This window comes from Ictalurus furcatus, chromosome 27 (genome assembly GCF_023375685.1).
Source record: "Ictalurus furcatus strain D&B chromosome 27, Billie_1.0, whole genome shotgun sequence".
NCBI lineage: Eukaryota > Metazoa > Chordata > Actinopteri > Siluriformes > Ictaluridae > Ictalurus > Ictalurus furcatus.
Window position 1 is genome coordinate 1,059,106 of NC_071281.1, and position 15,154 is coordinate 1,074,259.

At 40.1% G+C, this 15,154-nt stretch overlaps 1 protein-coding gene across 1 annotated transcript; it reads right to left on the reverse strand.

Annotated features, from left to right (window-relative positions):
• Positions 1–260: 260 nt before the first annotated feature.
• Positions 261–13,297, reverse strand: ace2 (angiotensin I converting enzyme 2). The gene is made up of 18 exons (XM_053617228.1): positions 13,059–13,297; positions 12,541–12,699; positions 12,097–12,190; positions 10,995–11,138; positions 10,638–10,750; positions 10,303–10,408; positions 8,571–8,668; positions 8,221–8,393; positions 7,845–8,071; positions 5,709–5,853; positions 4,688–4,786; positions 4,354–4,476; positions 3,480–3,658; positions 3,280–3,338; positions 3,054–3,154; positions 1,673–1,789; positions 812–1,006; positions 261–363 (listed from the first exon to the last, which is right to left on the reverse strand). The coding sequence occupies exons 1-18, from the start codon at positions 13,239–13,241 to the stop codon at positions 261–263; spliced, it is 2,418 nt and encodes an 805-aa protein (XP_053473203.1). The 5' UTR covers positions 13,242–13,297.
• Positions 13,298–15,154: the final 1,857 nt, after the last annotated feature.

The following is a 15,154-nucleotide window of genomic DNA, read 5'->3' on the forward strand; positions in this document are numbered from 1 at the left end:
TATATATATATATAGAGAGAGAGAGAGAGAGAGAGAGAGAGAATTTATAATACACAAATTTATAATATTACAATGTACAGCGATTCACTGCAACATTCTCACACATGAATGACATTTTGTTTGAGCATGTCCGCAAAATTCATTGGTCCATCTCTTCATTTGTACAGTCAAATATATCTCTTGAAGTTGATTTTAAGTCTTTTAATTGTGTCTTTTAATCACTGCTTATGATGATTTCCTGATCAGTGCTGATCAGTTGGTTAAAACCCCGTTTGCTCACTGTCGCTCTCATAAGCTTTGTTCACCGTCCCGTTAGTATGTTCCTCGTACGGGTTCTCAGGCTTGTCCGCTTTCTTGGCTTTCCTATAAATCAAAACATTCGATTGAACATACAGGCTTTGATTAAACATCCTATGTGAATCGATCATTTAAGCAATTATGACGGAAGAACGGTCGATATTCGCTCCCAAGATGTTGTCATGAAATGGAAAAATAAGCAGCTGTTTTGTAATATACTTGAAAAATCCGTTTAAATCGAAAAAACGAATTTCATGCGAATGCCATCAGAAAAGAGAAAGCAAACACTTTTCCTGAAAGTCGGCTCGCAAACTGCGGCAAATTCATCGTCAGCCGATTATAAATTTGTGTACACTACTACTTTCATATCAAAGATTTACAGTGTAAGCCATTGTTCTCAATTCAACCAGCAGAATTATGCAACACACCAATTTGGCAAACCACTCTTTTTGACATCCATGCTTTGAGAGTTGTGTTATGTTTATACTGTATGTGTATGTGTTGATGAGCTTACCTCTTCCTGTTCACGGTGCCCATGACCACGAGGTAAACGCCAATACAAACCACCAAGGCCATCACCACGCCAAAAACAACCAGCCACACTTCAAACTGTGGCTCTGTGGGAGGAGCCAATGTGGCACGCAGGCCTTCAAACTCCAGCGTGTCGTCTGTCAGCTGAAAAACCCCATTGATGCGACCTCTGGAGAGCCTGTGCAGGGGAGAACAGGTGGGAGGGGGATTTCACGCTCAATAACTATAACTACTACCAATAACTTCTTGTAGAAAGTGATGCAATTACAGTACCAAGCCACCTTCACATCTGGGGAGTACCTATATTTCTCATACACATAAATATACATTTCGAGAGTAATTACATCATGCGGTTGAATGCATGAGTCTGATTAGTCAGAATGTTTCGATGACAGCAGATCTGACTGTAGTGTCTTCTACAAACCACAGGTTTATGAACTCATTCTAGGACTCTATTGCTTCTATGACAATAGCAACAACTTAAAGGTATTTTTAAAAATGTGTGTAATCAGTGGTAACAGTCAGCGGTGAAGTTCCAGCTGTAACTTTTCTGACACCGGAACATAAATATAATTTAAATTGATTTGATTTAAGCTGGCTTGTAATCAATAACTCATTTTGCAGACATTCAATAACATTAAATATAATTACAAATCAATGAAGAGCACGACGCGTCATTCTTTATTTCATTTGTATTTTTTTAAATTATCCGTTTGATAAACCGCTGTGGTGTAGGAGGATTAAAACCCTTTCTGACATGCTGTTATTTATTTAAATAATCACATCAGCCTCATGTATCACAACCCCCTGTCTTTTTCCTATAACAGAGTAGCAGTGCTCTCACCAGATAGCGGCCTCCACGTCTGCTTTGGGAATAATCCTAGTTGCGTTAGTAGGATCAGTCACCACCAGGTAAAAAGAGATCCTTGGAGTTTCTTTGTATGTGTAGATATTCTCTGCCCTGGAGACATTGATTTAAACGAAATGAAATTGATTTAACCCGAATATGTTGTTATAAATGCACACATACACACACACACACATACACACCAATCAGCCATAACATTAAAACACCTGACTAATATTGTTTAGGCCCCCTTTGTGCTGTGAAACAGCTCTCGAGGCATGGACTCCACCTCTGAAGGTGCGCTGTGGGATCTGGCACCAAGACTTTACCAGCAGATCCTTTAAGTCCTGTAAGTTGTGAGGTGGGGCCTCTATGGATTGAACTTGTTTGTCCAGCACATCCCACAGATTCCTGATCTTGAGGCCAGGTCAACACCTTGAACTCTTTGTCATGTTCCTCAATCCATTCCTGAACTGAATGGAATACCGTTGCCATGAAGATGTGTACTTGGTCTGCAACAATGTGTAGCTAGGTGGGAGGTGTCAAAGTACAGTAACCTCCACCTGAATGCCAGGACCCAAGGTTTCAAAGCAGAATATTGGCCAGAGCGTCACACTCCCTCCACCAGCTTGCCTTCTTCGCATAGTGCATCCTGGTGCCAGCTCTTCTCCTGGTAAGCGACACACACACATGGACACGGCCATCCTCATGATGTAAAAGAAAAGGTGATTCATCAGACCAGGTCACCTTCTTCCATTGCTCCATTGTCCAAGTTCTGATGCTTACATGCCCAAGTGCTTTCGGTAGTGGACAGGGGGTCAGCATGGGCACTCTGACCGGTCTGCAGCTACGCAGCTCCATAAACAGCAAGCTGTGATGCGCTGTGTGTTCTGACACGTTTCTATCAGAGCCAGCATGAACTTTTTCAGCAAGTTGTGTTACTGTAGCTCTTCTCTGGGATCGGACCGGACGGGCAAGCCTTCACTCTCCACGTGCATCAGTGAGCCTTGGGCGCCCATGATCCTGTCTCTGGGTCACAGGTTGTCCTTCCTTGGACCACTTTTGGTAAATACTAACCACTGAATACTGGGAACAGAACACAAGACCTGCCTTTTTGGAGATGCTCCGACCCAGTTGTCTAGCCATCACAATTTGGCCCACGTCAATGTTGCAAAGTCGCAAAGTCCCTAATATATCCCACCTCTTGACACGTGCCATTGTAATGAGATAATCAATGCTATTCCCTTCACCTGTCAGTGTTTTAATGTTATGGCTGATCAGTGTATATATATATATATATATATATATATATATATATATATATATATATATATATATATATATACATATGCAAATATACATATTGTTTGATACTGACATGAAATCGACAACTTCATTCTTGGTCTCTAAATAGTATTGTCGCATGGCAAAGGCCATGGAGGCCTTGAAGAGGTACATCTCATTGCCATTCCACTGGTACTGAAAATAAAAAACAAATGAACGTCTTCATCAGCATGTGTGGTGAATATTTACTTCTAAAAAATATACTAAATTATAAAGAATATAAAAATAAATATATATATATATGTAAGGACAAAACATACTGCATTATCTCCCAGGGCAGCTTTTAGACTCACTCTCACTTTAATAGCATTTTCAGAGTCTGTGTACAAGCAAAGTGTATTAATAGCAATAAAATCACATTTACTGGATTTGAAACCTCGCTGTGTCAGTTATTTTTGAAAGAGTATTTTAGCACATTAACAGTGAGGAGCAGTAGAATTTTCTGGCACTGAGCGCTTACATGGATCGATAGCAGCATCCCACCCTGGTTGTCTGTTGTTTTTCTGGTTTTCAGCCTTAAGCCAGTCATACAGTGTACTGAAGTAGTTCATCAGAGGTTGGGAGTCCATCCTGGTGTCACCCGAGATGTCCTCCAAAGCCCGTGTCCAGGATTTTGATCGGCCCAACTCGAGCATATGCCTGTCGGTAGACGCATGATACAAGTTGGTGTCATTCCTCGCATTTACAATTTTGTTTTTAAACAATTCAGTCAAATGTGGAATCTTTATCGGGAATAAGGGGAAAATCAGACAGGTGTCCAGTCTATTTAACTTGAACACATGTTTCTCGTAAGAGTTTAACTAGTGAGGAATAAACCATGAGAGAGCATGCTGTTATAATCAACCACAAACTTGATTCTTTTCCAACAAAAGCACATTCGGAAGTGTTTTATTCCCCCACAGCAATATGTCAGTGACATACGCTTGCAAGTCTGGACAGGCCAATGGGGGAATTTGGGCAGGACACCGGAGTTATACCCCTACTCTTTTACGAGAAGTGTCCTGGGGTTTTTAATGACTAGAGGGAGAGTCAGGACCTCGGTTTGACGTCTCAACTGAAAGACGGTGCTGATTTTACAGTATAGTGTCCCTGTCACTAATACAACTTCTGCAGCAACCTTAATTTTCCCCATGAGGTCTCCCATCCAGGTAGTGCCCAGGCTCAACCCTGCTTAGCTTCAATGGGAAACTGCAATGTAATAATAATGTAATGTAATAATAATATAATGCAATATCAGTTGGCTTTGCAGCCATCAGACCTAAGGTTATAGGAAATGAATAAACATCTTCTGACCAATCAGATTTGAAGCTGTGAAAGCAAAACATTTTATATACCTAAGTTTGTTGCCAGCATTAGTGGAGTTTGTGATGTCACATTTGTAAAGAGGACCACTGTGGCCAGCTTCCTGGCAAAGCGCAGCCTGAAACTGGAACTGGTAGATCGTTCTCGTAAAGTATCTGTGTAACAGGCAAACAGGAAATGCTTGTCAGCTTTTTCAGAAGGGCTACCACTATGAAAGGAAAGGGTTCTCATACAATATTTTTCAAGCATCAAAGAATATTTGCTTTTGATATTACACTGTATTTTACGACGTCGTCCGAACCTAAATCACAAATGTGTTTCGTGTATACATTTATTAAATAATGCTTATATGTTACAAGTGAATACCGGATAAATGAGTAATCCCCAGACACATGGAAAAGAGCAGGTGGGTCACAATACGTCTCATCTCTAGGTAAAGGCTCCACCACACCAACCAGCTCTCGTCTGTAATAGACAAACCAATAAGAAGCATTATTAGCCTAGTGCACTAGTGTTATGACTAGAAAACTGTTTATGTGCCACATATACAATTCCACTTAACCCACTATTGGTAATGAAATAAGGAAGACGCCATACAACATAGTACATTTTGTATCAGACCACCTGTTAGATTGATTGTTTAAACAATAAATAGCTCTTAATGTGTGCACTTAGTTTGATCCCTAGGTTTCACCTGTGAACACTGTGTTTGTTGTTAAAAAGGATCAACCATGGGAGAAAATGCATCCAAATCAATCAGGAGGAACTTCATCATGCAGCAAGACAATGATCCAAAACACACTGCCACCTCAACAAAGGACTTCGTCAAGGGGGAAAAAGTGAAAGGTTTTAGACTGGCCAAGTCAATCGCCAGACCTTCACCCAATTGAGCAGCATTTCACCTCTCGAGGAGGAGACTGAAGAGAGAAAGAAGCTGCTGTAAAAACCTGGAAAAGCTTCACAAGAGGAGACACCAACAATTTGGTGATGTCAGTGAGTCACAGGCTTGATGCACTTATTGCAAGCACGGGATATGCAACTAAATATTAAGTGTTATTTACTTTCATTTACTTAAAGAGACTTTTATTTTGTACAGGGTGTCTGTAAAATGAGGTGGTCTGATACAAAAGGTTTAATGTTGTATGTTGTTTAACACATCTAGATGTAAATACCAGGAAATAAAAGCTGAAATCCTAAAGCCTCATCTCATATCCATCTTTGGATCTCAAACCCAAATGTCTTTGGTGTTTGGCACAAAAAGTAAATTGGCCTTGCCGCTCCAGTAGTTTTGGAGGGGACTGTATGTGACTAACAGAGAGTTGCATCATAAAGGAATCTTTCCAATCACATCATAAGGGTGAAACCATTTTTAGGGTCTTACACTCACTTCATCTCCCACCAGCGGAGCATCCACTGCTCTTTGGGGATAGTCCCCTGAAACACCTGCCAACGCCATTCCTCCAGCATGTAGGTGAATGGCAAAGTTGCCACAATGGTAAGGGCCTGCTTCATCAGGAAGTTAATTTCAGTCTCTGAAAAAGCAGAGCGGATATACTGTAAATAATTTCAGGTTAGACAAATCTGAATTGCACTTCAACTCAATGTTTCATTTTAAGGGACATTATGTGATTTTGTTTTGTTCGTATCATATAATGTTACAGACCTGCCAACCCAAGGCATAGTCCTGGACAAGCGGTGATTCGGGTTAAAAACTCAATACATTTTCCACATAAAGTACAAAAGTTTGTGTAAATACTGTATATGCAGGGTTTTACAGTAACCACAGCCACATTGTTTGGGAGGAAGGAGAACTATTGCGTCCTGGTCATTCCTGTAAATGCTGAATATTTTTATACTCCAGTTTTTCTAAAGTCAACAAGTTTGAATCTGCTGATTGAACACAGCTGTGAAGAGCATGACACCAAGCAGTGCTTTTAATTACTTTCTAATTATCATGAAATCAGTAAATGATTTGGCACGTGTTCGATTTGATACTTTTATCTCTTGATGTGCAGTCTATCCATCTTCATGTAAAATTGTAAAAAAAAATAAATAAATAAATTTAAAAAAATTTTCACAGTGGGGGAAATAAGTATTGGACGCGTCAACATTTTATTCAGTAAATATATTTCCAATGGGGTTATTCACGTGAAATTTTCACCAGACATCAGTATTAACTCAAGAAATCCAGAAATATAAAGAATTCACAATATTAAAGTCCATAAAGGAACTTATGTGTAATAAAGAGGAATGACACGGGAAAAAGTATTGAACATGCTAACTGAAATGTATTTAATACTCAGTGGAGGAGCCTTTGTTTGTAATGAAGCTTCAAGACACTTCCTGTATGAAGAGATTAATGTTCGCGGTATTCCGGTGTGATTTTGGTCCGTTCTTCTAAACATATTGTCTTTAAATCTTGTTCAGTTGGACTCAAGTCAGGTGATTGACCGGGTCATTCTAACACCTTGATTTTTTTTCTCTGAAACCAGTTGAGAGTTTCCTTTGCTGTATGTTTTGGATCACTGTCCTGTCGCGAAGGTCTTGGGAGAGCACTTTGGTTTTACCCATCATGAGATGTTTCTTGTGCGACACCTTGGTAACGAAAAGCCTTTTAATAGACCATCAATTTACTAACCCAGCTGGTATTAATTTACACTGATAGGGGGTGTAATTACTTACGGATTTCAGCTGGTTCCTTGCCTTGCCTTGCCTTAGAGAACTGTTTTTTCTTAGCGTGTTCAGTACTTTTTTCCCGTGTCATTCCACTTTATTACACATAACTTTATTTATGGACTTTAATGTTGTGAATTCTTTATATTTCCAGATTTCTTGAGTGAATACTGATGTCTGGTGAAAATTTCACGTGAATAACCTCACTGGAAATATATTTACTGAAAAAAATGTTGACGCGTTCAATACTTATTTTCCCCCGCTGTATGTTTGTCTGTCTGTTTATTAATTTGTCTATTCATTCATTTATTCATTCATCTTCAGTATCTGGTTTCCGGTCAGGGCCACAGTGGATCCCATGAACACTGGACACGAGGCAGGAATGCACCAAAAATGGGACTACTTACCTTTCCTATTAGTTCCGCTGTAATTACTCTATAATTCATTGTAGTTGCTGAATAGTATGCTGTAAGATTATTAACTGAAATAACAAAAGGGAGGGCTTAAAATGATATTTCTACTACAGGGAATGTGTTCAAGCGGTGTACGGCCTAATCGGCATTGTGAAATAGTGGAAAGGTCAAAGAAAAATAGATATCCCTATTCTTTGTATAAAACATTTTGTCCATATCACATGACCTCCATCGTATGTGCACTCCCACTTGGATCTCCCCAAGATTAGGAATCTACTCTGTGAGTCTGTTTGAATGTGATTATATTGCTAATATTTGATACGAGGCTAAATTACTTGTGTGTTTTATAATACATTTTGAAAACTGTATTGATTAACAAAATCAAAATGGACCCTTCATTGGTAAACGTGTCTCCTATGTAGGTAATGTCTCCAAACCTGTGTCTTCTATGAAGTCGGGCGACAGGAGCCCCAGTGACTGCAGGTGAGATGGGGTTGCGGCCGACAGGCTCATGATCTCGCCCACTGCTTCGTGAAAGCCCTCGTTGGCTCCGTCTCTGAGAAGGTAAGGTAGGTTTCGATAGGCCATCTGGTATTGGTTATGTCCCATCTCATGATGCGCGGTTAGAAAATGGTCCATGCTCACTGTAGTGCACATCTTGATTCTGGAGAAGAGGAAGACAAATCGATACATCAGTTTCCATTGATTATACAAATGACGAAACAATGATGAGGATTTGCCAAAAGGCAAAAAAACAATTATTTCAATAACTAAAATCCCAGAATAAATGGATGAGTGAGGTGTCCTGCATACCTGTAGTCCTCACGGTTGCCCATGTCCCATGCCGTGGGGTGACACACCACTTTCCTGCCATCACTGGGTTTTACGAACATTGAGTTTGTCCAGAAGTTAGGAAACATGGCCGACATGTTCACGGATACGAAGAACTTTTCTGCTTCCTCAAACAGCCGCTGTTCTTTCCAGCCCTGAACTCAACCATAAAATATTTCCTAATCATCATTTTACAGCTAAAAATGGATAACGGATAAAGGATACCAGTGCCAGAAATCAGACAGCATGTGAAATATGATTTGAAATGGACCTTTGTACTGAGATAAAAAAAAAAATCAGTTGCTGATTGTTGATAACGTATGTAGTCTGACCTGTGCTATCATCGCTGAGGTCACGTCAATATCAGGCTTGTCTTGATAAGGGACACAGAGTGAGTAAAGGTTGGTCCAAAACCTTCCCCACATATCACCTGAAAAATGACACAGACAAGAGGAAACATCAGACTCTGTAACTCTGTGCTTTACTACTTTTAGTTTGAAGATCTACAATCCTGCTCTGTACTCATGTGTTTGCTTTGTAACATGTTAAGTTTGGTATATTTCGTAAATACTACTACTACTACTACTACTACTACTACTGCGTTTGCATGTGATTTACAGCATTAGTTAACACTATTGCATTTTCTAATAAGAAAATCCTAACAGGCAGAGATTTAAAAAGGAGATAATTGTTCCATTAATTAATATATGTTCATTTTCTTGTTACTCTAGTGCTGAAATGAACTAATATAGTAAATAATATTAGCTAAGGGAACCTGTATGTAAAGTCTTATCCTGTTAGTACCATTAATAATAATAATGTCCGTCCAAATGCTCAGCCAAAGCGCAATAAAAGCCACCACACAATTTATTGACACCATATTAATTATATAATAAAACAATTTGATTTATCAACTCGAAGGTCAAACCTACAGAGCCAAAGATCAAATGTACAAACGCACTTTGTATTCAAATACAGATATAAATAGGAGACTACGAGTGTGCATCGGGACTGGGATCCTGCAGGCTGGGGTCATGCAAGCAGGGTTTGTTTCTTTTTTTTAACCTGTCAGGGAGTCAGATATGACGCTCACAGGCCAAACAAAGACCTAAGAGACTTTTTTGTATGGGTTGGCATGTTACATGTGTGTACCGATTTTCGTGTACAGATATATCGTTGAAATTTTGTAGGTGGCGCTATCGAGCCATTTTGACGCACCTGATTCTAAAACCTATATCAGATGTGAATTTTTGCCACTTCTGACGCATGAGTTCGAGTATGTTTAGGCCCTCAAAAATGCGATTCCTTTTGGAAAAGAATGTGGAAGAATAATAAATGAAGCCGATACGATAGTGTCCTCGCGCCATCCGAGCTCAGGCCCTAATAACAATTGCATGAGCAGGATCAGGATCAGTCCACATTATATCTATTTATATAGATATAATTATATAGCCAGAGCTCCCTGCAGTTCTCGCCTGGGTTCCCACTGAAGCTAAGCAGGGTTGAGCCTGGACAGTACCTGGATTGGGAGACCTCCTGGGGAAAATCAGGTTGCTGCTGGAAGTGGTATTAGTGAGGTCAGCAGGGGCGCTCACCCTGTGGTCTGTGTGGGGCCTAATTCCCCAGTATAGTACTGGGGACACTATAGCGTAAAAACAGCACCGTCTTTCGGATGAGAGGTTAAACTGAGGTCCTGACTCAGTAGGGGTATAACCACGGTGTCCTGGCGAAATTCCCCCACTGGTTCTTCTCTATTACCCCCTAATAATCTCCATCTCTGAATTTACTACATCACGCTCTCATCTCCACTAATAGCTGGTGTGTGATGGGAGTTCTGGTGCTCTGTGGCTGCACTCGCATCATGCAGGTGGATTCTACACACCAGTGGTGGTTGAGGAGATTTCCCCCTTCCCACACTATGTAAAGTGCTTTGATTGTCTAAAGAAGTGCTATGTAATTGTAACTAACATCCTCTGCTTAATTTTTGGACTACAGAATGGCCCAATTTGAGCCACAATTTCAGAGTGTAGATTCAAACATATGGTTTTTAAATGTTAGCCTTACCAAGCAAATGGGCTGGAAGACCTCCGTTAGAGGCGATGTGGCCAGGATAGGCGTCCTGCAATTTGGCTCTCACATATGCATGAAGCTCTTTGTACAAAGGCAGAATCTAAATATGAGTACAATATCCAGTTATAAGTACAACTCAGCATTCAATTGAATTTCATGTGTGTAGCACGTTTAACAATGTCGCATAAGTAACTGTGCATATAATCTAGTGGCAAGGAAATACTCGTCTACTGTGCGCCATCAATAAAAATATCATTTAACCTGCGTTTTCAAAACCGGCAATTAGCTCGTTAACCTATATGACTTGTGCTGTAAATGATCAGACATACCTCATGATATATGCGTCTCACATCTGTCATCAGTTCATCTCGAGTGTAGCTGTATTGTGGCTCATCAATTGTTTCATAATTAGATCTCCAGTAGTCTCCATGGTCTTTAAAATCTTTAATAAAAGCGCCGAGACACAGCAGGAAAATAGATCAGTTATTATTATTTTTTAAATAAACAAATAAATTCTACATTCATGTCCTTTCACATTACAATTCGAAAGCAATCTCCACTCAAACGGCTGTTTCTACATGATCAATGTATAGATTCTGTGTCAGGTAGTAGTTCTGCCCTTAGCTGATTATGAGACAGTGGATGGTGTACAAGGTCGAGTTTATATTAGACTCGAGGTGCCGTACTGTTCAGCCAGGCAGCTTCGTTCTTCAAGTCCACATAGTCTTCATAGAGTCGCCTCATCTTCTTGCCCACCTGCACCCGCCAGCCTTCCCACACATGCAGCCGCTCGTAGTAGTCCCTGCTGTCAGCCATGATTGCTTCCAAGCCTGAGAAGGAAACAGACGCCACATATAGGTCAAATAAAGCGGAATGAAATTCGCCTAAACTTTTTAAATCCACAAAAAACAAAAGTGTTTTATCCGCATCGGTGACTTATCAAAAGTAACCGATGTGGATAAAACACGTTTTTTTTTTTTATTGTGTCTGCACTTTAAAAACGACAATTTTTTGTATACGTGGATTTTGATCCTGTTTTTGCCAATTAAATAAGTTTAATAAACATTCTTCCTTTTCCTCATTGCCCACTCTCAGATTCAAATGGCTTAAAAAAAAAATAAAAAATAAATAAATAAAAGATTTAAATGAGTGCACTTGTCTGGTGAAGCTGTTTCTCTAGTCTAGATGTCTCTTACCCTTTAGACAGGATGTACTTGTACTTCTTGATCAATCAACTGTAAGACAAATATATGTTGTGTGCTAAAAGTGACTAATTAGAGTGATCCAGATCAACCTGTTCCGGTCACATCTACATTTTATTTATTTATCTTCATTTTATTAAATAAAAATGGATAACCAAACCAAGTTTGAAGGCTGGAATATGTCAAGAATTAAACAGCCTGACGTGCCCTTAAGGAAAACAACGTCCTAACATGATGCAGAGTTCCTGTTATTACCCCGAATAAAAGTTTATTATTGTCCTGCAATAGCATGTCCTTTATCCTAAAAAACTTCACCATATCAACAATTATACATATACAAGTGAATTATTAGGCTTAGGCTATGTGCACTTGTCAATGTCCATGTGTGGTACTGTCTTAGAAATGATATAGACTTGTGATTTCAGAGACATGCGGTTATAGAAATTGAATCAACATCTTCTGACCAATCAGATTTGAGAATTCGACAGCGCTGTGGCGTAATTAAAAAAAAATGAATAAAAAAATCAACCCCACTGAGCTCCAGTTTATGACTCTAAGTAGCGTGTTCTCTGTCTAGTGGCAGTACCTGGTTCCAGATTCTCGCAGTCGAAGGGGTCATCGATTTTACACACGGTTCCTGTGCCATAAATAGTACTCATCTCATTCATGACTTTATTTAGCTGCAACACAAGCAGACAGTTTGTAAGAAAGACAAAAAGTGAATCTGCATTGAGCGTAAGGTATGTGTCTGAAGCGAAGAGAAATGATTATCTAACGTACACGTGTTGTATTAAACCATATTCCAGTCATAAATATTTCCAAGTCACGTGACACGATACAGGTTAAGGTTAGAGTTTTTGTTTGTTTGCTTGAGACATTATTTGGAGGAAATTGAATAAAACCGAACCACATCACATCACATCACATCACATCTTTCTGTTTTGCTGAAGACGACAAGTGAGAAATACACACAGATATACATTTCTAGAAAATACTGGCTTTTTAAGCCAGACAACGTCGCTGTACTTACATAGCTGGCTTTATCTGGTGACAGCGCACCGGACCCTTTATCCTGGAGTGATCGCAGCTGGAGCTTAACCTCTTGATCAGAAATCTGATCGATAGGGAAAGCACTGGACTGCTCGGATGCTTTAGAGTAGTATTCACTCCAGATTGCTCCCTGTGCTGCCTATAGAAAGAGCCCCAGTTTAGTGTCATTACTCTCAGTATTAAATCACTAATGTCTTTTTTTATACTACTTTATATACAGTAAATCAGGCCTTTGGACTGAACTGTGGCTCATGCTTGTCAGTCCTCAGATTTGAGCTTTATCCGTTGCCCATTTGAAAACTTTAGCTATTGCATTCTAGGCTCGTTTAATTGCATTTTTTTTATTTTTTAGAAAGGACCCTAAAAAGGAGTCAGATGTGCATCCAAATTCTTTCTATTTGGTTGCAGTTGCAAATCAAATCATCTCCATTAAGAAGTTCATCACACAGAGATCGCAAAAAATGAACAGGAGAAAAACAGAGGCCCGACTGCGCTCACCAGTTTGTCGGAGTTCTCCGCTGTGATGTCCGTGTTGTAGGCCCAAGATGCGAGACTATACTGGTACATGAGGTGGGATGCATCCTCATCGAATTTCTGCAGGAACTCTTTGGCTCTTTCCTCGACTGTCTGAGCCCAGGCCGCAGAAGCCATAACCAAAACCAAGACGCACAGAACAGACATCTTCCCGGAGCACTGACAGCGTCTCAGCAAATCACCGTCTTATCAAGAGTGCACCCTACACCCTTTGAACTGAGCTATAAAACAAAATACGCACACATCATTAATTGCTTACGCATTTCAACGTACAGGCATTTCAAATATAACTTTATCTTCCTCATACAGCCCTCTGAGGAGCTGAGCATATTAACCATCAAGTCAACATGTACGTGTGTATGTTTAGTGTCCGCTCTCCGATGTGGGGAGTTTCGTGTACGTGTATTAAAATCCCACGAGCATGAAACGTTTGTTTTATTTAAAAGGAAATATTGTGTTTGTTAAGTTTGCTGTATGAAAGTATGTAAGTGATAATTAGCTGCACGTTTAGTGTGAATGTGCAGGGTTTTTCTTTCTTTTTTTTTTTTAACGTTTATTAACTGTGTATTAACGTGTTTGTTTGTTTGTTTTACATTCCCTCATAACTGTTTAATAAGATGATGAGATTTTATATACTGTAACTTACATCCCAAATCAACCTGACATCCATCAGAACAATCCGACTTGACCTGACGTACTGGTCTATCGATATTCCTCAGTGAATCACGTTAAATGTTTGTGAAGATGAAGATAAATAGCATGGATTTGTGTAGAAGACATTTGGCCTAAAGGACAAGGAACGTTACAGAAGATGGCATTGTACACGTTATGGCTGAGGAAGACAACTGGTTAAAAGGATTAGAGATGGGTTTGTGCTTCCTTTCTTGCCTTCAGAAGGTCAGAAGACAAACAGTGATGTGTGAGGATGTTTTGGAAGTTCTTTAAAGCAGATAAATCAGATTGAGTCACAAACCACAAGCATTTATTATATTACGTATGAGGTTGAATCAAATGAAAACCTTTTTTGTTTGTATTGCTCATTGGAAAGGCTCCCTGAGACAACCTGAGAAACCCTGAGACCTTTTGATGTGGGATTATAACTCAGAGTGTGAGTTCACCACTCGTGGAAAGGGCAAAATAGGCATAAACTCTGTTTGAGAAGTGAAAATCTTCTCGCAGAAAGTTGTTTGCCAGGAGGTCGGAGGCCTGGTCTCGTGTACAGTCACTGAGTGTACTGACAGAGCTGGTCCCCAAGTGACGAATCCAAGAGAAGAGGCAGAGGCGATCCACAACAGAGTCTTTACTGACAAAAAGAGCAACAATAAAGGGGGGAAAAAAGAAAAGCAAACAGACACAAGGGCCCCAAAAACCATGAACTACACAGACTTAGCTTGCAGCCGGCAACATATAACACTGGCTCAAGACTGACTTAGTCTAAGGCTGTTTAAATAGAGATAAACCCAGGTGTAACAAATCAGGCCTAATGAGTAGCAGAGTTCAGCATGAGTCTGGAGAGAGTCGCCCCCTGCGGCTAAAACAGTTCGGACCCATCGAGGCCTTGACTCCACGAGAACTCTAAAGGTGTGCTTGGTATCTAGCACTAAGATGTTAGCAGCAGATCCTTTACGTCTTGTAAGTTGCGAGGTGGGGCCACCATGGCACATCTCACAGATGCTCGATCGGATTGAGATCTGGGGAATTTGGAGGACAAGTCAACACCTTGAACTCTTTATCATGTTCCTCAAACCGTTCTGAAAAACCGTTTTTAGCAGTGGCAGGACGCATTATCCTGCTGAAAGAGCCCAGTGATGTTAGGGAATACCGTTACCATGAAGAGGTGTACTTGGTCTGCAATAATGTTTAGGTAGGTTTTACATGTCATAGTAACAGTCACATGAATGGCAGAATCTAAGGTTTCCTAACAGAACATTGCCCAGAGCGTCACACTGCCTCCACCAGCTCGCCTTCTTCCCAAAGTGCATCCTGGTGACATCTCTTCCCCAGGTAAGTCATTGGTGATTGGTGTAGCCTAAAAACTTCATCAGTGTTTGCCACCATTT